The following is a 25,005-nucleotide window of genomic DNA, read 5'->3' as shown; positions in this document are numbered from 1 at the left end:
GGGGATGCAGCCACGGACTGATCCATCCCATTGACAACAGGGGGGATGCAGCCACGGACTGATCCATCCCATTGACAACAGGGGGGATACAGCCACGGACTGATCCATCCCACGGTCCATGGGGGGATGCAGCCACGGACTGATCCATCCCATTGACAACAGGGGGGATGCAACCACGGACTGACCTATCCCATTGACAACAGGGGGGGGTCAGCCCCGCACTGACCCCTGGCTGCAGGGCTCACCCTGTGCCGGGGCAGCGCTTGCCCCCAGCCCCCGTGGGGTGGCCCCAGCCCCCGTGGGTGCCCCCAGCCCCCCGGCAGTGTTAGGGCAGGCAGCGGGTGCAGCAGGCGAGGCGGGGCCGGCGGGGGCCGTTACCTTCCTAAAGAAGGGGATGCGCTTGTTGTGGGCGGGGGGGGGTGGTGACACTGCTCACGCTACTCTTAGGGGAGCGCTGGGTCTCCATGGCCTCCTCCTCCTCTAACTCATCGGGATCAAAGGCAAAGCTAGGCATGTCCAGGCCACCTGGGGACGGCCGGAGCCGGGAGAGGGCAGGGAGAGAAGAAGAGCGATAATGGCGATGGAAGAAGAGGGGGGGAAATGGAGATGGGGAGGCTGGGAAAGGTGAGGGGGTGGTGGGGCTGGAAGAGGAGAAGCAGAGGAGAGAGGTCCCGGGGGAAGTGGGGTCACCCTGCCTGCACCCGGGGCGGAGGGGACGAAGGGGTCACCCGTGGGGAGGTGGGGGAAGGACCCCCAGGCTGGACCTGCCGGGGCCGAGAGGACCCGGGACACTCTTACCGCTGGCCGGGGGGGTTGGCCGGCGGGTCCCCGTCACCACATCGCCCAGGCTGGAGCTGGAGTTGTCGCCCGATTTGCTGCGTGGGAGAAGCACGGAGAGAGGGGAGAGGGTGGGATGGATTGGGGGGGTCCGGGGAGAGCTGGGGGAGGGGGTCGGGGGGTCGGGGTGAGCCTCACCTCGAGCTCAGGCGGTTCTGCCTCATCTTCTGCTCCTGCAGCAGCCGCATGTTCTCCAGCTTGACAGGGCTGGGGATGAAGCCCACCTCGCAGCCCTCCTTCACCAGCCGCCCGATCCACCAGTCGTTGTTGTACTTCTGCTCCAGGGGAGGGGAGGGGGGGGAGAAACACCTTAAAACCGCCCCCCCCCCCCCCCCCCCCCGGCCCCCCGCCCCCCCCCCCAGCCCGCTCCCACCTCCTTGATGTGCAGGAAGTCCTTGGGCTCGAAGCAGATGGCCATGCCCTGCACCGGCACGTCGTCGGTGGCCGAAGGGTTGTAGCCCACGTTGGTGCGCACGGCGAACGCCACCGGCTTCGTCTGCCAACGCGAGAGGGGTCGGCAGCTGCCCCCGCCCCAAAACGGGGACATTCCACTCCCTGCCACCCCCAAAACAGCGAGATCCCAACCCTGCCACCCCAAAACAGTGAGATCCCAACCCCTGCCACCCCAAAACGGGGACATTCCGCTCCCTGCCACCCCAAAACAGTGAGATCCCAACCCCTGCCACCCCAAAACAGCAAGATCCCAACCCCTGCCACCTCAAAACAGCGAGATTCCACCCCCCTCACCCCACCCTGGCCAGGCAGGTGCCGGTGCTGGTGTCACCAGCCGGGCTCAGCTCCTCACCAGAGCCACGGCTGGGGAGTGGCCACAACCCTGGCCAGCAGCTAATGAGGGGCTCATTAGCTAATTACCCCCACAGCTTGATGGACACTCAGCCAAGGTGAGAACCCAGGCTCCCAGTTCTGCCCAGCAGACCCCACTGCCTTCCCAGTGGATGGCTCCAGAGGATGGGATACGGCAGGGATGGGGCACAGGGGGTGCCGGGGGGGTTCCATCCCGGCTGTCCCACCTTGGCTTTCTCCAGCTGTGCCATGGCCTGGCGCTCGGCCTCCTTGCGCAGCGCCTCGCGGTCCTCCTCCAGCGACACATCCGAGTCCGAGGGGCGGCTGGTGTAGGACTCAGCCGAGCCCTGCGGCAGCGGGGAGGGGGCTCAGCCCACCCTGTGCCCCCTCCCCAGAGCAGGGAGCCCATCCCCGATGGAGCCCTGCGACCTCCCAGCACCCTGCCACTGGTGCCCGTCACCGCAGCCTCTTGGAGAAGCCACCCCGGTCCTGCCCGGAGCCGGGGTCACGGCAGGAGAGGGACACACACACACACGGCAGCTGTTGCCACCGCTCCGGCCGGGAACGTGACACCGGCCCAGCTCCCATCCCGCTCCCCGGGGCCTCTCCGAGAGCCGGGAAGGCAGCGGGGACCCCCCGAGTGTCCCCCACGCCAGGGCAGGCCAGGGGGACAGCGCTGTCCCCACCACAGGGTCCCAGGGCAATGGGGACAGGGCGCTGTGGGGTGGCTCGGGGTCATCCCGGGACAAGGTTGGAGCTGGGGTGGGATTGGGGACCCCCCGCTCAACCCCCAGCCCCAGGACCGGGGTCGGGGGGACAGCGGGGACACCCACGGGATGCCCCAGCCCCAGCGGGGGGGGTGACGTGGGGGACATCCCCCCCCCGCCCCCCCCAATGCCCCCAGCCCCACCAGAGCCCCTCGGGGTTGCGGGACTCCCCATCCCTGGTTTGTCCCAGCCTTTCCCAACACCGGGGATTTGGGGGTCGCTCAGCCCCTCTGCACAGCCCCCCACCCCCAGCCATGGGGCTGCGGACCCCCGGGGGACCCCCTCCCCAAAACCCACGGGGCACAGCCCAGCTGCCCTCTCCTCCTGCCCCACGGAGGGGATTTTGGGGGGGTCACCGGTGTCCGGGCACGACCCCCTCACCCCACAGAGCCCCCCAGCTCCCGGGACTGACCCCACAGAGCCGAGGGGGACCCCGCGCCGAGGGCAGAGCAGGCAGGGGAGGGGGCGGGGGGTCCTGGGGGGCCGCGGGGGTCGCTCACCGGGGCCGCGGGGTCTTTGCCGGGGATCTCCATGGTGGCAGGGCCGGGGGCGAGCGGGGCGGGCGCAGGGCTGGGCACGGGGGGGGCTCAGGTTTCAGCCCCGGGTATATTTAGCCCGGTGCCGGGCAGGGGGTGGGGGCCCTGCCGAGCCACAGGGGTGGGGAGGGCGGGTTTGGTGCCAGCTGGGGGGTGCCAGGGTTGTGTCCCTTCCCTGGCACCCCAAAAGGAGCAGGGGACCCCTGGGAGGGCTGCAATTTGGGTGGGGGGACCCCTGCAGCACCCGCGGCAGAGCAGAGAGGGGCGGGAGGGCACAGCCAGGTCCGGCTCGGTGTGACCCCACCTCAGCCCCCGAAGGGGAAAGGACCGCTGGGACCCCCCAAAAGTGCCGGGGCGCCCCTCACCTGCCGGACGAAGCTGTTGGAGGTGGTGTCGGATGAGGTGCTGCCGTCCGAGCGCTTGAAGCGGCTCTTGCGCCTGCTGTACTTGCCCTGGGAATAGGGGAGGGGGCGACAGGGGAGTGTTGGACCCCCAAAACTCCCCCCAAAACTCGGGGGGCAGCTCTGCACCCCCCCCCCCATCCCCCAGCCCCCAGCCCCCGCTGCCGGGGATGCTCCGGCCCCCTCCACCCCCGCTCTGCAGCTCCGGGGGGCTCGGGAAGGGGATGGGATGGGATGGGGCGGGATGGGGCTGCCCCTTCCCGGGGGTCGCGTTATTGGGGGGCTGCGACCCCAACGCCACGGGCAGGGACGCAGTGGGGCTGAGCGGGTTGGGGGGAGCAGCCCCCAAACTGCAGCCCCCCCCCCCCCCGGCAAACCCGGGCCCACCCGCCCCCCCCCCTGGGGGGGGGGGACAGCAATGGGGAGCCCCCCCACCCCCCCCACCACCACTCCAGTGCCCGAGACCAGCGTGGGCACCCACCCCCACGGGACCCCCGCTCCCTCCTACTGGGATGTCCTGGTGGAGCTGGGGGTGTCCCAGTGCCCCCCCTGAGGCAGCTCCCTCCCTCTGGGGGAGGTAAAAGGGGGAACAACGCTTGCGACAGCGGGGCTGTCACCCCCCCAGTGTCCCCGAGGGACAGCTGGGCCCAGCTGCCACCCAGCCCGGGGGTGGGGGGTCCCCATGCTGGGTATTTTTAGGTCCCGGGCCCCCCCCCCCCACACACACATCCCACCCACGGGGCTGGGGGTTCAGTGACGAGACTCCCTCTGCCCCCCATCCCTTGAGACCCCCACCCCAAAAACCGTCACCCCACCTGGCTGGCGCTCCCCAAGAGCACGGAGAGAGGGGGGCTCTGTCCCCAGTGCCCCCCACCCCTCTGGGACCAGTGAGGGACGCGTCCCTCTTCCCCCCCTAAACCAGAGGGGACAAGCCAAGGGAAGGGGTGAGGGGGAGGGAGCACCCCAAGAGTTCTCCCAATTCCTAAAACTTTCCCGGTGGGCACAACACCCCCCCAAACCCCACCTGCCCACTTTGGGGGGCAAAGCCCAGGGGACTGGGAAACTGAGGGGGGGGGGGGGCTGGATTTGGGGTCTCTCCGAGGCTTATGGGGAGGACACCCTTTTTTGGGGGGGGATGCTGAGAGGAGGGGGTCACCCCGTTATGGGGTGTCGGGATTTGGGGGGAAGGGGCGAGCCCCATCTCTTGCCCCCAGCCCCACGGGGGAATCCCATGGGATGAGCCCTCCCCCTCCCCCCCTCTCGCCGCTCAGCGCGGGGGTGCGGGCGATGCTGACACCCCCCTGCCGCCCCCCCAAATTCCCGGGGGTGTCACCTGGAGCGCGGCGTTGTCCAAGACGTCCATCTGGATGTCCTGCGTGGAGCTGTAGGGGGTCCGGGCCATGCCGCCTTCCCGCACCATGGAATCGCCGGGCTCGGCGGGATTTTGGGATGGATGGGTGGGTGGATGGGGGGGAACCACACAGAGGAAGATGATGACGATGACGATGAAGCTCAGGCCTGGCCCCCGCGGTGACGGAGCGGGAGGAGGAGGAGGAGGAGGAGGAGGAGGAGGAAGGAGGAGTGGGGATGGCGCAGGGGGGGCGAGGGATGGGCGGCCGCTCCCACACCGCCTCCTCGGGGGGATGGGGGATGCGGGAATGCGGCCCCCCCGCCCCATTCCCAGGTACGGCACCCCCGCAGCGGCTCCTTCCCAAAAAAAAAAAGGGGGTGCTGAGGGTGCCCCCCTCCCCAAATTGGGTGCCGGCCGCTGTTTGCCCGCCTAGCCTTTACCCTTGCGGGCTGGGGGGGACCCCAAAAAGAGCCGGGGGGTCACGAGGACCCCAGGCTGTGTGTGGTGGTGGGGCGGGGGGGGAACACGCAGGGGCAGCCCCCATCCCCAAACGTCAGCGCCCGGAGCGGGATCTGCCAGTCTGGGAATCCAGCGCTTCCTGGGGACGAGGCTGCCCCAAAAATCCAGCTTTTTCCCCCCAAAGCCTCCCCTGTGAGCACCCTGGGGACCCCCCCTGTGCCACGGGGAGGGACCCCCGGACCCCGCTGCCTTCCCCTGGCAGGGTGCGCCAGGCAGGACGGTGTCCCCTGTCCCCAGGGACGCTGGGGACAATCCTCCCCCCGCAGGGACCCCGGGATGGGGGGGCCGGACCCCCCTCCCCAGCAGGACCCAGCGGTGACCCCCCAGCCCCGGCCGCTCTGACCCCGCCGCTGCCGCTCCGCCGGCTGTTGGAAAGTTCAGAATTCCTTTGCGCCCACCCCGCAGCCCGGCCCCGCTCCAGAGGGGCTTTTCCTGCTCCCACCCCGGCTCCCGGCACAGCTGACACCACATTTTCCATCCTCGGCCCCCATCCATCACCACGCTTCCATAGGGACGGGACCTTTGGAAGGGGACGAGCGGCTCCAGGTCCCCCCAGGGACCCCCCCTCCCCGTGCCTGGAAAAACTCCGGCTTTGGGGCTGCCGCTGCCCCCCCCGACCCCAATCCTGCTCCTCCCACCTCTCCCACTTGGAGATGGAATCCCTGGAGGATCTGTGGGGACCCCAGGGGTGTTTTGGGGGGCAGAGAAGAGGCGGGGGGGGGGGGTCCTTCCAGCCGGGATCCTTCCCGGGGGCGGAGGCGAGCGCACCATTGCCTGGCACTGCGTGGGAGAGGAACACAATTACGGCATCTCCTTGTCGCTGCCGGAGCTGCTCCGGCTCCCCGGGCCCCCTCTCTGCTCCTAGGACAAGCTCCATGAGCATCCATCCCTGGATATTCCCGGCAATCCAACGGAGGGGCAGCAAAGCTCCTTGGACCCCCCACACCAGCAGCAGCAGCAGAAGCAGCATCCCTACCTGAAACTCCTCAAATTTAGGGTCGGGTGGCTCTCTTCCTCCCGGGATCCTTGGGAAGCGCGAGGTGGCACTTCCAGAGGGCTCGGGGACACGCTCAGCCCGGGTGTCACCGGCATTGTCCCGTGGCCATCCGGGAGCCTGGCGGGGCAACGATTCCAGCGGCGAAACCCCGGCGCTGGCAATTCCCACCCCTGAGCCCTCTCCCGCCTCGGGAGCCTCCAGATTTGGCTGTTTGTTTAAGGAAAATGATGAGTCAATTTTTAAACAGCAAGAGCCTGTGTTTATCCGTGTTTTTCTCGGAAAACGAACCAAAAATCTGTCGGCAGCGGCTCCTCAGCTCGCGCCATATGTCGGCTGCGCCACGGCCGCCAGATCCCCCCGGGGAATCGTCAGCATCCACGTTCCGGGGGCTCGCGAGGTGATTTTGGGGGGTAACGAGGTGTTTTCGGGGGGTTTGAGCTCTCCAGCCGCTCCCAGCCGGAAGGAAGGAGGGAAAACAGCTGCAAATCGGTGGATTTGGGGATTATGGAACATCAAAGCGGCGTTTTCGGAGCGTGGGGTTGGTTTAAAGCGGGAATTCACTCACGGAGACACCTCTGTGTTTTTAGGCCAGGCACAATCCGTACGTTGTCATCCCCCGAGAATTTCCTGCTCCAGGAACCCTTCGGCAATCTGTTCCCAGCACTTTTCTGGGTCACACCAGGCCCCTTCCGAGCATTTTTGGGGCAGGAAGCATCATCCAGCCTGGCCATGCCTCAGCTTTGCAGCTGCAGAACGGTGCCATGGATGCACCCAGACCTCGCTCGAGTCTGACCACGGAATACCAGGAAGGGGGAATGTTCTCTGACAACCCTCACCAGCCCTATCAAGAGGTTATTTCCCAGGAAAACCTGAATTCTCTTTTCCCAGCAGCACCATAACCACTGGAAAAGAGGTGGGACTTGATCCTCAGCTGGAACAACGCAGGATTCGAGCCCCCAGCTCCGGCTTTGGGGTGAATTCTTGGGAAAGAAGGGAAAACGGAGATCCCACTCCCTGCTAGGAGAAGTGAAGTGGCAAAGCTGGTGTTAAACTCGTCCTAAGGAACATCTTCCCAGGCAGGGGGAAGGACGAACTCTGTCCAGGTGTCTGCAGGTCCGAGGAGGGCGAATATGGGATGGGCAGGGGCCAGGACAGAGCCAGGCTTCCCAGTATGGGCCAGGCTGGTCCCAGGGCAGGGACAGACCTCCCAGCACAGGCCAGGCTGATCCCAAGACAGATTCATGCCTCCCAGTATAGACCAGTCTAGGCACAGCACACGGCCAGTCCTCCCAGTATGCGCCAGACTAGTCCCTAGACAGGTCCAGTTCTCCCAGTAGGGGCTGGGACAAGCCCTGAACACTCTGCCCTGCGCGTCCCACGCCGTCAGTGGGGCGGGGACATCCCCATATCCCGTCCCAGTCCATCCCAGTGCTCCCAGTTTCTCCCACGTGCCCCCCACAGCCCCCACCGCGCACGCGCAGACCCCGCCCAGCCCTTCCCGCCACGCACGCGCGGGCTGTACCATCCTTCTACCGCGGGGGGGGGAAGCCGGGAAGGACCCACGTCTCTTCCACGCATCCCGCGTGGGTCTCGACACCACAAGTGCCCTTCCAGTGAGCGAACACGGGTGATTTCATAGCGGTTGTTCATTTACAGCGTTCCGGGCGGCCCCGGGGCCGCGGGGACGGGAGCGGGGGGGAGGGCGGGGTGGTACGTGCCGCGTGCTGAGGGCGGGGTCAGCGCCGCCGCTGCGTCTCTCAGGCCCCGGCGCCGCCGCCATGAGGTGGGAGCGGGGTCGTGCCCGCTGTTCTGGGGGATAACGGCGGTCGGGAGGCACCGGGAGGGACCGGAGGGGACTGGGGGATGACTTAAGAGCCGGGGCTGGCTCCCGGCTGTGCTGCGGGGCGGCCCCGGGCGCTGTGAGGCGGCCGTGGCCTCTTCAGGCCTCGTGGGAAAATGGCGGAGGAGGCGCGATGGCCGCGCTGAGGGGCCATGGGGCCGTGAGGGGGGTCTGGGGGTGCGGCGGGAGTGGAGGGAGCGCTGAGCGGGGTGGGCTCGCTCGTCTCGGGCACTGCGGTCCTTGGATGCGCCCCTTGGAGCAGCGCGGGGTGTCCGGGGAGCTCTGGCCGCGGACTTGAGGGCGGGGTGAGGGTCCTCGAGGGGTCCTGGAGGGTGCTGAGGGTCCCCTGAGGGGGATGCGGCATCCTGAGCCGGGTGAGGGGGTCTCCTGAGGGGTACTCTGAGGGGGGGGGGGGGGGCCCTGGGGGGGGGGGGGGTTCCTTGATGGGGGTGAGGACCCTCCCAGAGGGGTGCGGGCTCCCCTGGGGGGGTGACGGTCCCTGAGTAGGGGGTGTAGAGTTCCATGAGGAGGATGACACAGTCCCCTGGGGGGGTTGCAGGGTCCCTGAGGAGGGTGAGGGGCTCTCTGAACCGGATGATGGAGCGCCCTGAGAAGGGCGAGGGTCCCCTGAGGGGGCTGTAGGGTCCATGCGGTGGGTGCAGCCCCCCGGATCTTGTGCCCATCCCTCTCCCAGTATGCTCCGGCTCCAGAAGAGGCTGGCCTCCAGCGTCCTGCGCTGCGGGAAGAAGAAGGTGTGGCTGGATCCCAATGAGACCAACGAGATCGCCAACGCCAACTCCCGTACGTGGGGGGCTGCCCTGGGCCGAGGGGCCCTGTGGGACAGGGACCCACCAGGAGTGTGGGAAGAAGGTTTTTGGGAAGCACAGTAACAGGGAGCTTGGCTTAGAATGATGAAATCATTTGAGTCTGGGAAAGACCTCCCAAAATCATTTGTTTCAGTCTTTGGGTTAGGTAAAATTCAGCCCCTTGAGCAACTTCTTTGTACTGTAAAGTGGAATTTTCAGGATTTGCACTGAGGAGATGCCTGGTGACGTCTTCTGAGGTAACAGTGAGGGAATCAGGATCGTCGGAGATTCCATGGGAGAAACAGGAGGAAAAACAGGGCTCTGAGGAGAGGGCTGCCTTCTCCTTGGTGTTGGATCCTCCCCATCCCTGTGGGATTGGGGTCAGTGCTGGCCTGGCGGTCCCACAGGAAGTGCTGGGCGCTTTTGCAGGGCAGCAGATCCGGAAGCTGATCAAGGATGGTCTGATCATCCGCAAGCCCGTGACCGTGCACTCGCGGGCCCGCTGCAGGAAGAACACGCTGGCGCGGCGGAAGGGCCGGCACATGGGCATCGGTGAGTGCTGCACCCGCGGGCAACGGCAGAAATTCCCCATCTCCCACAGCTCCTGCTGCGCCCTCCCCCTGGGGAATCGCCTCCCAGAGTCCGGGTACAGCGACAGAAAATCCCTGGGTTGGGCCAGTGGAGGTTTTTTTTGGGCTGAAGAGGAGGGTGAAAGGCTTTGGGGTGAGCGTGGGGTTGAGCTGGCAGGAGTTTGGGCTCGTTCTCACCCCGTTGGCCCGATCCAGGCAAGAGGAAGGGCACGGCCAACGCCCGCATGCCCGAGAAGGTGACGTGGATGCGGCGGATGCGGATCCTGCGGCGGCTGCTGCGCCGCTACCGCGAGTCCAAGAAGATCGACCGCCACATGTGAGTGCTGCCAGCCTCCCTCCCTGGGGAATCCCGGCAATTCCCAGCCTCCCTGGGGAATCCCAGCAATTCCCAGCCTCGGGAAGGCGGGAAGCTGGGCAGGGATTGATGCCCCACTGTGCCGCAGGTACCACAGCCTCTACCTGAAGGTCAAGGGCAACGTGTTCAAGAACAAGCGGATCCTCATGGAGCACATCCACAAGCTGAAGGCGGACAAAGCCCGCAAGAAGCTCCTGGCGTAAGTGGTGCCCTGGGCAGGGGGGGTTTGTCAGGAATAATTCCCCCCGTGGGTCATTCGGGGGGGGTTCCAGGAGGGATCAATCCCAAACTGGGCAGCGCTGGCTGGGGGCAGAGAAATGTGGGATTGTGGTGGAGTTTTGTGTTTCACTGAGGGTTTTAGTGCTCAGAGAAGTGGGAACTGGGAAATTCCTGATCAGCTGCTGGAGTGGGTGAATGATTGACCAGGAGAGGGCAGGGATTGCTAAATCCCGCTGTGTCCTTGGGGGGGAAAAGCTGAATATCTTCATTCTGGGCTTCAGCACGGACTCGTGGCCCTAAAACAGCCTCAGGCGGGAGCTGGGCTCCTCCTGGGCCGGAGTGAATGGAAAACCCCGGGATGCGGTGGGATCGTGGGGCGGTGCTGGTGTGGGACAGCAGAACCCCAGGGGGATTGGGGACAGTGCTGGGGCTGTTGTGAGGCTGTTCAGGAGCTCCTGGAGCACTCCTGAGCCCCCGACCCCGCAGGGACCAGGCGGAAGCGCGGCGCTCCAAGACCAAGGAGGCGCGGAAGCGCCGGGAGGAGCGGCTGCAGGCCAAGAAGGAGGAGATCATCAAAACCCTCTCCAAGGAGGAGGAGGCCAAGAAGTGACCGCGGGCTGTCCCCTGCCCCGAGTGTTCTCCATCCCCAGGCATCCAATAAAACATCCCGGACTCTTCCTGCTGAGTCTCCGTGTCTGCAGCGGGGAGGGAACAGGGAGTTGCTGGAAATCCCGGTTTGGGGCCCTTTCCCACAGCCCCAGCACAGGGACAGGAGCGGCTCAGGCAGGGACCCCCCTGAACCTCCCCAGAGGAGGAGCTGAGGGTCTGGGGAAGGATTTGGGGGCCTCAGCACCCCCAGAGGGGAAGGACCCAGGGCTGGGAGGGGCCGGAGCTCTCACCAGGGAACCCCCGGAGCTGGGTTCAGACCCCCGCCCTAAACTCCCCCAGCAGCTCCTTGCCAGCCCCATCCCACCCTGGGAATGGCTGGACAGAGGGACAGACGGACACAGCCTGTCCTGAGCCCACCTGGGGGCGTTTAATGAGCTGGGGAGGGTCCTTCCCCCTCAGGAAATGGAGCTGAGACCCCCCCACCTCATCACAGTGATGGGACCACCTGGGACAGGGCTGGGGGGTGCCCCCCATGTGTGACACCCCCTGTGTCTTGTCCCAGTGTCACCGTGAGGGGGGACAGCACCCACAGACCCCCCCAGTTTGCACCAGGGACCACCCACAGACCCTCCCCCCCCAAATGTGACAACCCCAACACCCAAGGGGGGGACACAGCACCCAACCCCCTCCCACCTTAACCCCTGGAGTGGCTCTGCAAACACCCATTTTCTGCCCAAAATGAGCCAAATCTGGCAGAAATTAAAGGGATAAAAATGGGGGTGGTGACAGGACACACCAGGGGGCGGGTCTTGGATGGGACAAAGGGACTGGAGGAGCCCCCATGGAGTCCTCTCTGTCCCCCCCCCCATTGTACTGACAACAAACGCTGCCCCCCCTCCCAGTATTTACTGTCAACACCCGAAACTGGTCCCAACTGGGCCAAACTGGGCCCAACCCCGCTGACATCACCCCTCCCCGTGCCTATAAAAGTGGGGGCGGGGCCGCCCACCTGTCCCTGTCTGCTGTCACCCTCTGGCTGCGGGGTGTCCCCCCCCTGCTGCCCCCACCATGCTCTTCTGGCACGGCCAACCCGACCACTACTGGTCCAGCCCTGGGGACATGTACCCCCTGCCCAGCTCCGGGGTGCTCAGGTACCCCCCGAACCCCCCCAAATCCGCTGGGTTTGGGGAAGCTGAGGCACGGCCGAGCGCCCACCCTTTCCGGGGGGTGTTTTCCTGCAGGGACCCCCCCGTTCTGCCCTACCTGAAGCAGGAGGAGCCCAACGGCATCTCCACGTCGCAGCCGCCGGTCCCGGCGTTCCAGTACGTCCTGTGTGCCCCGACCTCTCCGGCCGTGCGGCACCACGAGGAGACCCTCACCTACCTCAACCAGGGTGAGTCTGGGGGCGCCGGGGAGGAGGGACCCCCCCCGCTGAGGGCTCAGCTCCCGCTCCCGACCCCCTCCCCCAGGGCAGTCGTACGAGATCCGCATGATGGGAACGCCCCGGGGGGACCCCGCCGAGGGCCGGAGGATGGTCAAGGTGAGCCGGGTGGGGACCCCCGGGCTGCGGGGGAACCTCGGGGCAAAGCTCTGGGCTGAAGTCCCGGTTCAGTCCCGGTGCGGACCCACCTCAGCCCCAGGCTGGTCCCAGTTCAGCCCCAGTTCAACTCAGGTTCAGTTCCAGTCCCAGTTCTGCCTCAGTGCAGCCTCGGTCCCTGTCCTACCCCAGTCCAGCCCCAGCTCAGCCCCAGTCCAACCCCAGCTCAGCCCCAGCCCAGCCCAGTGTCCCGTGGGGCCGTGGCCGTGGGTTCAGCCCCTGTCTGTGGCCGCGGCTCCGGCCGTGGCTGACCCCTGTCCAGAGCGTGGTCCGGGTGGTTTTCCACGACCGGCGGCTCCAGTACTCGGAGCAGCAGCAGCTCGAGGGCTGGCGGTGGAGCCGCCCGGGCGACCGGATCCTCGACATCGGTGGGTGCCGGGGCTGGGGGGGGCCTCGGGGGGGCCGCAGGGGCCGTGCTGACCCCCCTCCCGCAGACATCCCGGTCTCCGTGGGCATCCTGGAACCCCAAATCCACCCCACGCTGCTCAACACGGTGGAATTCCTCTGGGACCCCTGCAGACGCACATCCGTGTTCGTGCAGGTGGGAGCCAGGCCTGGCCGGGGCTTGCGGGGGCCTCGGGAGGGCTCTGGGGGGGTCACGGCGCTCATCGACCCCTCTTTATCCCCCCCCCCCCCCTCCATCCCAGGTTCACTGCATCAGCACCGAGTTCACGCTGCGGAAGAACGGGGGGGAGAAGGGGGTCCCCTTCCGCATCCAGATCGACACCTTCGGGGCGGGGGGCAAGGGGGACCCCCCCGAGCACCTGCACTCCGCCAGCTGCCTGGTCAAGGTGTTCAAGGTATCGGGGGTGGGGGGGGGGGAACAGTGACCCCAGTGTGACCAGTGACCCCCCACTGCCGGGAGATCCAGCTCTGAGCGAGGGGCAGCACCAGGGGGTGGGTGCAGGGGGGTCTGAGCACCCCAAGGGTCCGCGGGTGCCCGCGGGGGTCCCGGGGGGTCCCGGGGCCGCCCTCACCCCCCGGCACAGCCCAAGGGGGCCGACAGGAAGCAGAAGACGGACCGGGAGAAGGTGGAGAAGCAGCCGGCGCCCGAGCGGGAGAAATTCCAGCCGGCCTACGAGAGCACCGTGCTGGCCGAGGTGGGGCCCGGCCCTGGCACCCCCCGTGGGCCGGGGGTCCCCCGGGACCCTGCACCCATCATCCCCCTCCCTCCTCAGTGCCCCCCGTGGCCGGACGCGCTGGGTGCCCCCCACAGCCCCCCGGGCACCCCGGGGCTGCCGTCCCCCCACCCCTTCAAGCTGCTGAGCCCTGAGAGGTGAGTGGGGACCCCTGGACCTCCCCCTCCACTGCTGGGGTCCCCCGCTGAGCCCGGTCCCCCCGCAGGGTGTGCGTGTCACCCGCCTGTGCTGCCGAGGGCCCCGCGGAGAGTCCTGGCGAGGTGAGGCAGCCGCCGCTGCAGCCCCAGAACCTCCCCGGGCCCCGAGAAGGGGCTGAGGTTGCCCCCGCTCGGGTCGTGCCCCGCTGAGCCCCCGCTGAGCCCCCACAGGCGCTGAGCCCCTGCGCATCCCCCCTGGAGACGCAGCAGTGGCTGCTCCGGCGCCGCTTCTCCGCCTGCGCCCGCGTCTTCGCCAACTTCAGCGGTGAGACCCCGGGCCGGGGCGGGGGGCAGAGCCAGGCCCCCCTCCTGCACCCCCTGAGCCCCCGTGTCCGCAGGCGCCGATCTGCTGAAGCTCTCCCGCAGGGACCTGATCCAGATCTGCGGAGCCCCCGACGGCATCCGCCTGTGCCACGCCCTGGCGGGCAGGTGGGGCTCCCGCGGCGCCGGTGCCTCTTTTTTGGGACGCCCGGGAGGCTCCGTGGGGCCCGGCCTCATCCTGCGCCCCCCGCTAGACCCCTCTCTGCCCCCTCAGGTGCCCGCGGCCCCGGCTGACCCTGTACGTGGCGCGGGAGCCCGGCGGGGCTGAGGGTGCGGAGGACGCGGGACCAGGTGCGGAGGGGCTCAGGGGTGCGGGGAGGGGGCTCAGGGGTGCGGCAGCGCAGGGTGGGCACTCACAGCCCTGTTCCCCATCCCATCCCATCCCATCCCATCCCATCCCATCCCATCCCATCCCTTTCTAGGGCTGTACCAGGAGCTGCACCTGGAGCAGCTGACGGTGGCCGAGCTCACCGCGAAGCTGGCGGAGCTGCTGGGGCTGCCCCCGGGACAGATCCTGCGGCTCTCCCGGCAGGGACCCGCCGGCATCCACGTCCTTGTCAGCGACGCGGTGAGGGCACGGGGACAGCCGCGGAGGAGGGACAGACCCCGCAGCCGTCCCGGCCCCTCGGGGCCCCCAGCGCTGGAGCAGGACGGGGGTCCAGCCCCGCCGAGCTCTCCCCTCTGCCCCGCAGATGATCAGGAACCTCCAGGATGAGACCAGTTTCGTGGTGGCGATCGCCAAAGGTACCGCGGTGGCCGCGGGCGGGCGGGGCCGGGCAGAGGGCGATCGGTGGCCCCGGCTGAGCCGCGTCCCCGGCAGCCCCCGGCCCCGAGGGCTTCCAGCTGCTGCTGCGGTAGGACCCGGCCCGGAGCTGCGGCATCCTGGGAAGGGACATCTCCGCTGGAGCCGGAGCCGAGCGGGGATGGAGAGAGGAGCCCGAGGCTGGCACAGCCCCCAGAGCCCTCCCTCCGTCCCTGCCAGGCCCGCCCGAGCAGGGGCCGAGGGGATGGGACCCGTCCTGTCCCCGCACCCGCCGCGTGTCCCTCGCCGTGTCCCCGCTTTGTATTAAAGGACCGGGGAGCGGCCCCGAGCGCGGCCTCGTCCCTGCGGCGCCCGCTGGAGTTTGGGGTCCCCAGGGTGGGTTTGGGGTGCGGGGACAGCCCCTCGTTCCCAGCAGTGGACAGAGCGGGGGACACCCCGGCAGAGCAGGCCCCGTCCCACCCCGTGAGGACGGAACCGGCCGCGGCACCGAGCTCGGGGCAGCCCCAGCCGGCAGAGCCCGGTGACGCCTCATTCCATTCGGGAGTGGGTTATTTTTAACACCGAATCCTTCCCTGAGCCCGGCTCGGGCAGAGCCGGCGGAGCGGGACCGCGGACGTCCTTGGGAGGGAACTCGTGGGGCAAAGGACGGGTTTGGGATAAACAAACCGGGAGCAGGAGAGGAAGGGGAGGGCCGGGAGGAGCCGGAGGACGCGGGCGAGGAGCTGGGGAGGCCCTGGGGCAGCCCCGGGCCGGCGCTGCCATCACAGACACGGGGACAAGGGGAGGACACGGGGCCCCGGACCCATCGCTGGAGGGGAGAAGGGAACACTCCCGAGCCTCCCAAAAACACTCAGTGGGGATCCAGAGCTTGGTCCCAGCACCTTTCCCGACTGTCCCCACGCCGCAGAGATGGCGCTCGGGGTCACACAGACCAGGGCCACCGTAACTCCTCATATTCGTGTGTTTACTTCCAGTTAACGGCGTTGTTACACCCCCAGTGTCAAGGCGAGCACAGACCCCACCAGTTGAACATTTTCCAGCTCTCTCTGTCCCCCACACCCAGGGAGGGCATGACAAGGTCCAGCTCCTGTGTCCGGTCCCTCGGACCGAGCAGCCGCTGGGAGACCCCCGAGTTAAAATGTGATAAAACCCCTGAGGACCCCCCGACCGCCGGGTCCTGCAGCGGGGTGGGGACAGAGCTGGAGATGGGAATGTGGGGGGGTTGTGTAGAAGAGGGGGCAGCCCCTGGGGATCCCCGGGTGGGCTCAGCTGCACCTCTGGGGACAGAGGATGCAGCACAAAGAGCCCCGGGTGTGGCACTGCTGGCACAGGGACCGGTGGGAGCAGGGGATGGATTCCCTCATCCCGTAAAAAAATCAACTCCAAACTTCCACACGAGGCCAGTCAGAGCCCAGGGCCGGGACAGGGACAAGGTGGTGAGGGGACACTGCGATGTCCCTGCTGGTGACACTCCCAGGGTGGGTCCTTGGAGGGGCCAGGGGGGGAATGAGGGGCTGGGAAGGCACGGAGTGAGCCGGGAATTGAAAAGTGGCTTCTCCTCGGTTTTCTGCATCATTTTGGCCCCAGGAGGCTCTGCCAGGCTTTGGCACAGAGGGAGGGCAGAAACCTTGACCTGGATGCCAGAAAATAAAGCAAAAGGGAATAACCCCGCCTCAAAACACCCCCCAGGCCCCTCAAGCACACAACCCTTCATCAGAAGAGGCCAAAATGTTTTAAGCCTCATTTTCCAGGACACTGTAGCCAAGAACCTTGTCACACTGATCCCAATCCACCCCTATCCTGCCAAAAAACCCCAAATTACCCCAAAATCCATGACAGCAGCAGCCAGCCATGAACAACACAGAGAAAATCAAACGGGAATACAAAGGGAATTACAGAGGTGTGCAGAAAATCGCAATGTGTTGGTTTGAAACCACCCCTGGGACGGCACCTTCCACCTGCCCCATCCTCACCCTCTGTGGGAGCAGCCACAGAATTGGGACCAAAGGTGCTGCTGTGTCTCCAAAGCCCAGAAAATCCTCAGTTTTGGATGCACTGGTTCTGCTCAGCCTCACTGGAAGATCTTCTACTCCAGGACGTCCCGGGCTGTTTCCCTGGAGAGATCCCTTTGTCCCTGCTCCTGTCTGGAGTCCAGGGGCACCCGGAGGCCAGGGCAGCTGGGATTGGGCTGGAAGGCAGAGCCAGGCTCTGGGAAAACTCTGCTGGGAGGTGGGGACAGTCCAGCCTCTGCTGCACGGCTGGGGACACAACCACGGAGGGTTCCAAGGCAAGGGAACAGCTCCGGGGACGAAATCCAAGGAGCCGCCCCACCCAGCCCAGGCGAGGCTGGAGAAGGGGATTTGGCACAGGGAGGGAGCTTGGAAATGGGATGGGATCCTCATCTAGGGCTGGCTCTGTGCAGAACTCCATTTACTCCTCAAAAACCCCAGGATGGAGCAATTCCTCCACATTTTGGGCACCAGCTCCCACCTGGGAAGGATCCCAGGAAAGGACAGGGCTTGGAGCATCTGGGGCTATGGAAGAGGTCCCTGCCCATGGCAGGGGGGAACTGGATGAACTTTGAGGTCCTTCCACCCCAAACCATTCCACGACTCCATGCAAACACTGGGAGCACCCTAAAACCCCCCCTCGGGAGCTGCCCCACACAGGAGGTGGATTTTCCCCTACAAAGTGATTCCCCCAGCGAGACACAGCTTGGAAAATGGTGTTTATTGGTATTTATAAATATAAACATCAGGAAGAGTCCATTTGAAGACGGATAATTGACTTAAAAGGACACTGTCAAGAAGTTTGAGCTACCTTAATGCTGTCACCCTGGTCTGCAAACAGAAAATAAATTGCTTTGGGTTCTGTGTTCGGGAGTTTTCCCTGGAAAACTTGGCTCTGTTACAAAGGGATCAGTCAGCCCTGGCTCCAAAATCCCGCTTTTCGCTCTCCCCTGCCACAGTATGAACTAAACAAAAGTGTTTTTTGTTTTTGTTTTTTTTTTCCCCGAGTTGTGCAAATCCTGTGATTGCCGGGTGACCCCTCGCCCGTCCAGTCTGTCACCACCATCTTCTGCCACCCCGAAACCTGGAGAAAGTTCTGGAAATGAAGGCGCCCGAGGAGAGGGGGAGAATCCACAGCGCTAAAGAGGATTTGAATAAATATAAGGGATTAAAAGCCACCTACAGGAGGGCATTGACAGTATCCTTTTAACCACAGCAGCCTGGAGTCGCTCCCAGCAGAGCGTGAGCACAGACTGGGGGGGCTGGGGGAGAGGAAGGGGTGCAGCTCCGGGGGCAGCCGGGACCCTCCTGCTGGGAACAGCGCATTGTCCTTGGAATTCCTGGTGGAAAAACACCCCCCCAGCCCCTAAAGCAGCCACTCCTGGTGCTGCACCTGCTCTTCCCCCCACAGGAGGTTCCTCAGCACCGAGGGGAACCCAACTCCTCGGTCCAGCCTCGTCCGTGGGCACGGATCCGTGAGCTCCCTCCACGGACAGCGGGAATGACGGACACAGCTCGCACGGACCTGCCCGGCTCTGAGCAATCCTGCCCCGTTAAACCCTTGGGATCTGCCCAGCAGTTCCACTCTGGGCCCCTGGAATTCGGTCAGTCCGGGCTCCCCTGGAGCACCTGCGCTGATTTTGCCTGAAACGTTCCCAAAAAGAGCAGCCACCGACCCCCCCCCTCCCCCAGAGCTGGGCCTGGCATATCCAAACCCCATCCTGGGGGTCCTTCCAGGGCACCACACTTACCTGTGGAAGGTGGGGAGGGCGGGAAGGGCCCCGGCGCTCACAGGGAGCGAGGGCAGATCCCAGACCTGCTCCGACAGGGAATCCTTAATTCTTCACCAGGGCAACAAAGCAAAAACCTCTACTTTGCTTTTCCTTGGGGATAAAATGAAGGGATGGAGGGAAAGGACAGGAGGAGGGAACTCCCAGTCGCTGGAACACGGACTAGAATGTTCTCCCTGTACGGAGAATTATATATCTGAATATATATCATTCCCTGTATGGAGAATTTATCCTTGTCATCGGGATAAAACCTGGAATTGGGATTAATTTGGACACCCAATCCCTGATCACCCAGGCCAAGAAGCCCAGGAGAGCCCAGCCTGGGGTGCAGCTCCCTGTGCTCCTTAAAAATATTCTTGGCAGCTCAACACAGGCTCGGGCTTCTCACGGGAAAAAATTCCTTATGGAATTGTCGCTTTGGGCTGGGAAATTTCAAGAAATGACTGAAGCAGAAATGTGGGGGAAAAAAATTTAAAAAAAAAGAAAACAGGGGGAAAAAAGGAAAAAAAAAGAAAAAAAGGAAAAAAAGGGAAAAGAAAAAAAGGGGGAAAAAAGGAAAAAAAGAAGACAAAAAAAGGGAAAAAAAAAGAAAAAAAAGCAGGATGTGGAGAGGGTAAAAAATGTGGCATTAGAGATTCCAAGCTCTATCACAACAATCTGGGAAGAATCCAGGAAGCCTCTGAGCTGGATGCCACGGACACAGGAGAGATGAGCTTCCACAGGAGCATGCTCAGGGTGGGAGCAGGGAAACACGGGGGAATCCTGGACCACAGGGAAATCCTGGATCCGAGGGAGATCTGGGATCCCAGAGAAATCCAGGATCCCTGGTACATCATGGCTCCGCAGCTGCTGTTCCATTCCCTCACTGAAAAATGGACATAAAACTCGTTGGGGTTTTCAGGTTTGTTGGGATTTTTCCTTGCGGCCAACGGCTGCGGGGTTAAAGCGTGTTCCTCTCCTCTCCCCTCTCCCCACTTCCAAGGACCTCAGTTCCTTTTCCAACCTCACCAGCAGCATCAGTCACTCCAGTTGGGAGCCCTCCCCTCCTTCCCGCAGGGGTTTCCCCGGGGTGCCCAGCAGGAATGGTTCAGGATTAGGCCAATCCACCTAGAGAAAAGCCGGCACAGCTCCAGCTCCCATCCCGAGTCCCTCATCCCGCTGGGACAGGTGGGATCACAGGGGGGTGTGTGGGTGGCTACAGGGCACCCCAGCCCTGCTCACTGGCCCTCGCAAATGACACTGGGATCGCTTTCCTCGAAGGTTCTGGTGTCCCCCGGAATTCTACGGGCGTGGCTCCAGCCTCAGTTTGCCGGGACGAGGTTCCAGTGTCATAGGATGATGCAGCATCTGCAGAAGCGCTGTCGGCTGCCGCCCACCGAGGGCGGGGGGGTCACCGGGGCGAAGTAGGCGTGGACTTTGATGTTGGGCAGGTGGGTCTGGAACGGGAAACACAGGGAAGGGCAGGGAACGGGTCAGGGACACGCCCGGAGCTCCCGGAGCAGGCACAGCCAGAAGTGACAGGGAACGGGTGGGTTCAGGGAAGGGGGAGTGAGGCTCCTCCCATCCCATTCACTGGGAGGTTGTGGGGAACAAAACATCCCCATCCCTGGGAGTGTCCAAGGGCAGGCTGGATGGGGCTTGGAGCAGCCTGGGATAGTGGGAGGTCCCTGCCCCACAGCACTGGATGGGCTTTAAGGTCCTTCCAACCCAAACCACCCAAAGACTCCATAATTTTTAGGATGTAACTTTGCAGATCCATATTCTCTGGGCAGAGAAAATGTTATTGCTCTTCATTTACACCTGGAGAAATGGACTCGGGAGGGGAAACTGGGAAGGAATCCTTCCCTGTGAGCGGGGTGAGGCCCTGGCACAGGGTGCCCAGAGCAGCTGTGGCTGCCCCTGCATCCCTGGCAGTGCCCAAGGCCTGGTTGGAGCACCCTGGGATAGTGGAAGGTGTCCAACCCAAACCACTCCAGGTTTCCGTGACTCCAAATCCATCGCTGATGGTTCTCACAACTCCTTTGAGAAGGAGCACCAGCTGATGGCGGCTCTGCCAGCTCCTCCTCCCTATGGATAAACCCGCGGGATCCCAGCGCTCCCCTGCCCCTGCTCACCCTGAGTCTCTTGATCCCGGCCCGCGTGATCTGCTGGCAGTCGTACAGTTCTATCCTCTCCAGGCTGTGGCAGCTCTTGAGGTGCTCCAGGGAGGCGTCGGTGATCAGGGGGCAGTTGTCCAGCTCGATCACCTCCAGGCGGTCGTGGGCGCAGGCGCCGTTCCCCAGGTGACGGATCCCGTCGTCCGTGATCAGCTCGCAGTGGGATAAACTCTGTCCCCAAACAGAGGGGTTAAAGCCAGCTCCCGACATCCCAAAAACCAGCCAGAACCTCGCTGGGGACAGGAGAGGATGGTCCATGGTTGGTGGGTCTGGGCTGGTCTGTGCTCACTCCTTGCACTGGAGCCACTGGGCTCTGTGGGTTTCTGAGGACTGATGTGCTTCCAAGGGGAAAACTTCCAGCTGGAGTGGCAAAATCCCTCCCTGGGAGGGTGGGGAGGCCCTGGCCCTGTTGCCCCATCCCTGGAAGTGTCAGAGGCCAGGCTGGACGGAGCTTGGAGCACCCTGGGACAGAGGAAGGTGTCTCTGCCCATGGGAACAGGATGATCCTTAAGGTCCCTTCCAACCCAAACCATTCCATGATTCCAGGGGAAGGCAGCTCTGAGGGATGAGACCCACAGGGTGGCACAGAAATTCCAGGACACCTGTGCTATCCAAGAACCCACCTTTGGGACACCTCTGGCCTCACCCACCGTGGGGAGGGCCTGGCAGGAAGAAGCAGCAGGAACACGGTGGTCCCCCCTTGGTGTGGAATTTCGGGGGGATTCAGCTGGAAAATCCTCGAGGAGGAAGCAGGGCCTGAGCCACGAGCTGGAATCGGCTTTGCTGAGGGATGGCTGCACTGGAGAGCCCACATTCCCACAGCTCCCAGGACAGGATCCCTCACGGCACAAACCCAGAGGTGACAGAGACCAAATTCCCAGAGATTCAGCCCCAAAGGAATGCGGCTTCCCAGAGCCATTCCAGCTCCTGGCTGCCCTGCAGGTTCCTCTCCCACAGACAGACTGACAGCTCCTGTGCAGGCAGATTCCCCTTGGAATTCTGCTCCTGGGAGAATCCCCAGAACCCTTTTCCAGGCCGCTGTGGGCGCCTGGCGTGGGATTCCTGCGAGCAGCAGGGGAGGGACACGAGGTTCCTCAGGGTCAGGTTCCCAGCAGAATTCTCCCAGCTGTGAAGTCAGGGAGTGTTTAAAATCCCTTTGTTTGGAGAAAGAAAGTGCTGGAAGTGTCCTTTGGAATACTCACCAGGACCTGGAGCCGTGGACAGTGTATGGAAAGCTGGATTAGTGTACTGTCTGTTATCTGGAAAAGAAGGAAAAGCCCTTTCATGCTGGTGCTGGGCACAAGGATTTTGTTTCCCCCCCCCCACCCAACCGAAGCAAAACTGCAGGATTTCCTCTAATCCATGAGATTTCCCCTCCTGAGCCCCTCAGGAATCCATCTCCTCATGGAAACCATCTCCTGCCCTTGGAGAACTGGGATGCAGAGGCATCACTGGATTGTTTTTAACCTCCTGAAGGAGCCGAAATCAGCTCCTAAATGTGTCCCCAAAGTTTGCCTCTGGAAGGACAAGGAGGGCTCAGATTCCCTCCTAACACCCCATGGATTGCCCATTTGTTCCTGGGTTTCCTCAGGAAGAAGGAATCCCACAGAATGGTTCCTAATCCCAACCCCCCAGGGAGCTGCCTGGGATGGATTTGCGCCGTGGCCCAGCTTTGCTTCTTCCTTTTTAGGGTTAATTCCCAATCCCTTCCTGCCTGGGCTGGGCTCATTCCCGCTGGCATCTCCCGAATTGCTGCCCAGGAAGTGCAGGACACCGGGGTCAGGCTGTTCCCAGGAAGCACAACCCCGTTCCCCTGTCCCAGGCTCAATCAGTTTCCAATCTATCCCCGGCTTTGGAGGTTTTTTCATGGAATTTTGAGTCAATTCCACCCTTTTCCCTGTAAATGCTGCAGCCCACTTGGATTTCAATCCCCCAAAATCACTGCTGTTCCACAGTCTGCCTGTGGTTTTCCAGAACAGGAGAAACTCCCATTATTTTTAGCAATATAGGATTTTTCTCCGGGATTTTCCCTCACAAATCCATTCTTTGAGCTGGCATCTCTCACCATTAAACATTTCTTATTTACAGCACTGTTACCATGGAATCCAAACCAAGGAGAAAACCTCATTCCCAACATTTTCCCCTCCAAATCCAGCCACTCCTCCTGCTCAGGATTCCACATTAAGTTCTGATTTGGAGGCAATTTCCCAATTTTCCACCAATTTTCCTCACTGCTGCAAGAGAAACAGCCCAAGGTGGCATTTCCTACCTGGACACATTCTTCCAGATCCATTTTTTCAAGCTCATGGCAGTTCTGGGAATAAAGAGAATTCCAAAAACCCACGGTGAGTGTAAAGTTCAGACAGCAAATAAATATAAATATAAATATAAATATAAATACAAGCATATAAATATATAAATATATGTATTTATAAATATATTATAAATAGAATTAATAGAAATATGAATATGAATATGAATAAATATAAATATATAAAAATAGAAATATAAATACAAATATCAAGACAATAATATAATTAAAAACATAAATACAAACACGAACATAAATCTATAAAGATAAATATATTATAAATATAATAAATATAAATAGAAATATAAAATAAAGACAATATTATATAAATATTATAAATATAAATATAATATTATATAAATATTAGAAATATTATAAATATTAGAAATACAAGCACAAATATAAAACAAATTACCCCCCCACCCCCAAAATAAATAAGAAATAAAATACGAAAAGTAGAAATTAACCACCACAAAGACAATTTGCTTTAAAAATTCAGGGGCTTCTCCATGAAATATCACAACTGCAGGGAAAGTCTGCTGATTCTTTCTGAAGAATAAAGGAAATTTTACTCATTTGAAGGGTTTTTTTATCCATGGAGGGTAAAGGGAGTTAAATTTCGAGTCCCTTGCAGAAACCCAGTCAAATTTATAACGAAAATATTCAACATTTCCTGTGGTTTGGATGCAAATCCTGCCAGGTGTGCGAGCCAGGACCGTGCCAAAAATGCCATAAAACCAAATTTCTGGACCTTCAAGCTCCAGATCAAACATTTTCCCAAATCTTACTGGGTTTGTTTTTTGGCTCTGCCAGGAAAAGGAAGGAAAAGCAGCAGAGGGAAGCAGGGCTGGGGGCTCTTACCCTGGCCAGGGTGGTGAAGCCCACGTCGGTCAGCTGGGAACACCTCGCCACTTCCAATATTCTGCAGGACACAAGGAAAGAGAGCCATGGTGGAGCCCCAGAATCCCAGGAAAAGGCTGGGAATGACCTCTGGAGACCCCCCCCAAGTCCAACCCCCTGCCCAGGGAGGGTCACCCGGAGCAGGGGACACGGGAATGTCTCCAGACAGGGACACTCCACACCCTCCTGGAGCTGCTCCGGGATCTGACTCCTTCATGGGAAGGAATTGCTCCTCTGGAATTTGGGGTGGGATTTGTTCTGATTGAGTTTCTGGACACTGCTCCTCATCCTGGCACTGGGCACCTCTGGAGAGGGTCTGGCACCATTGTCTGGCACCCCTTGGAGGCATTTGTATGGGGGGGGGGGGTTGTATGGATTTATGGGATATTTGTATGGATTGAGGGGATATTTGTATGGATTTGGGGGGTTTTTGTATGGATTCAGGGGTATTTGTAAGGATTGGGGAGCTATTTATATGGATTTATGGGATATTTGTATGGATTTGGGGGGTTTTTGTATGGATTCGGGGGTATTTGTATGGATTGGGGGGATATTTGTATGGATTTATGGGATATTTGTATGGATTGGGGTGATTTTGTATGGATTTATGGGATATTTGTATGGATTGGGGGGGGTTTGTATGGATTGGGGGGGTTTGTATGGATTGGGGGGGGTTTGTATGGATTGGGGGGATATTTATATGGATTTATGGGATATTTGTATGGATTGGGGGGGTTTGTATGGATTTATGGGATATTTGTATGGATTGGGGGGGGGTTTGTATGGATTGGGGGGATCCCCTCTCAGATGAGCTATTGCTATGGATAACTGAGATAATTGGCTGGATTGATGGGATATTTGTATGGATATTTGAGGAATTTGTAAGGATACTTGAGAGATTCCTATGGATTGATGAGATAGCCTCTCACACGAGGTGTTTGTATGGATAGGTGAGATATTTCTATGGATATGTGAGATATTTCTATGGATATCTGAGATATTCCTATGGATATTTGAGATATTCCTATGGATATGTGAGATATTCCTATGGATATCTGAGATATTTCTATGGTTTGATGAGGTATTTCTATGGATTGATGGGATCCCCTCTCAGATGAGATATTTCTATGGATATTTGACATATTTCTATGGATATTTGACATATTTCTATGGATATTTGACATATTTCTA

The 25,005-nt window shown here is 61.7% G+C and overlaps 4 protein-coding genes and 1 long non-coding RNA gene across 13 annotated transcripts in view; 2 read left to right on the top strand and 3 right to left on the bottom strand.

Moving 5' to 3' along the window:
* CACNB1 (calcium voltage-gated channel auxiliary subunit beta 1) overlaps nt 1-7,608 on the bottom strand; it is an 8,583-nt gene extending 975 nt beyond the window's left edge. Inside the window, 9 exon segments of the mRNA XM_042028002.1 lie at nt 1-417; nt 419-525; nt 799-875; nt 976-1,112; nt 1,211-1,333; nt 1,869-1,988; nt 3,310-3,396; nt 4,679-4,863; nt 6,192-7,608. The exon segment at nt 1-417 is cut by the window's left edge and continues 975 nt beyond it. Coding sequence (XP_041883936.1) covers nt 211-417; nt 419-525; nt 799-875; nt 976-1,112; nt 1,211-1,333; nt 1,869-1,988; nt 3,310-3,396; nt 4,679-4,765 — 945 coding nt within the window. The 5' untranslated portion in view covers nt 4,766-4,863; nt 6,192-7,608 and the 3' untranslated portion in view covers nt 1-210.
* A 328-nt stretch (nt 7,609-7,936) lies between these two features.
* On the top strand, nt 7,937-10,699 carry RPL19 (ribosomal protein L19). Its single transcript, XM_042028001.1, has 6 exons — nt 7,937-7,995; nt 8,747-8,853; nt 9,288-9,410; nt 9,644-9,764; nt 9,892-10,002; nt 10,509-10,699. Exons 1-6 carry the CDS (start codon nt 7,991-7,993, stop codon nt 10,630-10,632), a joined length of 591 nt encoding a protein of 196 aa, XP_041883935.1. The 5' UTR covers nt 7,937-7,990; the 3' UTR covers nt 10,633-10,699.
* A 317-nt stretch (nt 10,700-11,016) lies between these two features.
* Nucleotides 11,017-15,860, top strand: LOC121664595 (transcription factor CP2-like protein 1). 4 transcript variants are annotated; one of them, XM_042027992.1, is made up of 15 exons: nt 11,017-11,782; nt 11,873-12,024; nt 12,101-12,171; nt 12,491-12,596; nt 12,663-12,769; nt 12,876-13,028; nt 13,218-13,328; nt 13,407-13,504; nt 13,573-13,627; nt 13,736-13,829; nt 13,903-13,993; nt 14,100-14,176; nt 14,308-14,453; nt 14,578-14,629; nt 14,706-15,860. In XM_042027992.1, the coding sequence occupies exons 1-15, from the start codon at nt 11,700-11,702 to the stop codon at nt 14,741-14,743; spliced, it is 1,434 nt and encodes a 477-aa protein (XP_041883926.1). In that variant the 5' UTR covers nt 11,017-11,699; the 3' UTR covers nt 14,744-15,860. The 4 variants fall into 4 exon arrangements, with proteins under 4 accessions (XP_041883926.1, XP_041883925.1, XP_041883924.1 ...); XM_042027991.1 differs by having other exon boundaries at nt 14,308-14,629; XM_042027990.1 differs by having other exon boundaries at nt 11,017-12,024.
* Nucleotides 15,861-17,363: 1,503 nt separating this feature from the next.
* On the bottom strand, nt 17,364-18,960 carry LOC121664599. Its single transcript, XR_006016042.1, has 2 exons — nt 18,051-18,960; nt 17,364-17,965 (listed from the first exon to the last, which is right to left on the bottom strand). It is a non-coding gene; the product is annotated as an uncharacterized LOC121664599 (long non-coding RNA).
* A 670-nt stretch (nt 18,961-19,630) lies between these two features.
* FBXL20 (F-box and leucine rich repeat protein 20) overlaps nt 19,631-25,005 on the bottom strand; it is a 37,958-nt gene continuing 32,583 nt past the window's right edge. For all 6 annotated transcript variants that reach the window (XM_042027997.1, XM_042027995.1, XM_042027993.1 and 3 more), the window contains 5 exons: nt 23,776-23,836; nt 22,873-22,917; nt 21,806-21,862; nt 20,562-20,774; nt 19,631-19,883 (listed from right to left, as the gene is read on the bottom strand). In XM_042027997.1, the coding sequence (XP_041883931.1) occupies nt 19,776-19,883; nt 20,562-20,774; nt 21,806-21,862; nt 22,873-22,917; nt 23,776-23,836 (484 nt within the window). In that variant the 3' untranslated portion in view covers nt 19,631-19,775. The remainder of the gene's footprint in view (nt 19,884-20,561; nt 20,775-21,805; nt 21,863-22,872; nt 22,918-23,775; nt 23,837-25,005) is intronic.

This window comes from Corvus kubaryi, unplaced genomic scaffold (genome assembly GCF_017639235.1).
Source record: "Corvus kubaryi isolate FWS band 111438036 unplaced genomic scaffold, C.kubaryi_AGA036_p1.0 37301, whole genome shotgun sequence".
NCBI classification, from domain to species: Eukaryota; Metazoa; Chordata; class Aves; order Passeriformes; family Corvidae; genus Corvus; species Corvus kubaryi.
The sequence above is the reverse complement of the archived record's forward strand: the minus strand, read 5'-3'. Positions and strand labels throughout refer to the sequence as shown.

Bases quoted from the DNA above. Each gene is read 5' to 3' on its own strand.
- RPL19 (XM_042028001.1), top strand. The intron at 8,854-9,287 runs GTACGTGGGGGG...GCGCTTTTGCAG, and splicing joins GATCGCCAACGCCAACTCCC to GGCAGCAGATCCGGAAGCTG. The intron at 10,003-10,508 runs GTAAGTGGTGCC...CCGACCCCGCAG, and splicing joins GCCCGCAAGAAGCTCCTGGC to GGACCAGGCGGAAGCGCGGC.
- LOC121664595 (XM_042027989.1), top strand. From the start codon at position 11,700: ATGCTCTTCTGGCACGGCCAACCCGACCACTACTGGTCCAGCCCTGGG. The intron at 13,029-13,217 runs GTATCGGGGGTG...CCCCCGGCACAG, and splicing joins GCCTGGTCAAGGTGTTCAAG to CCCAAGGGGGCCGACAGGAA. The intron at 14,177-14,307 runs GTGCGGAGGGGC...ATCCCTTTCTAG, and splicing joins TGCGGAGGACGCGGGACCAG to GGCTGTACCAGGAGCTGCAC.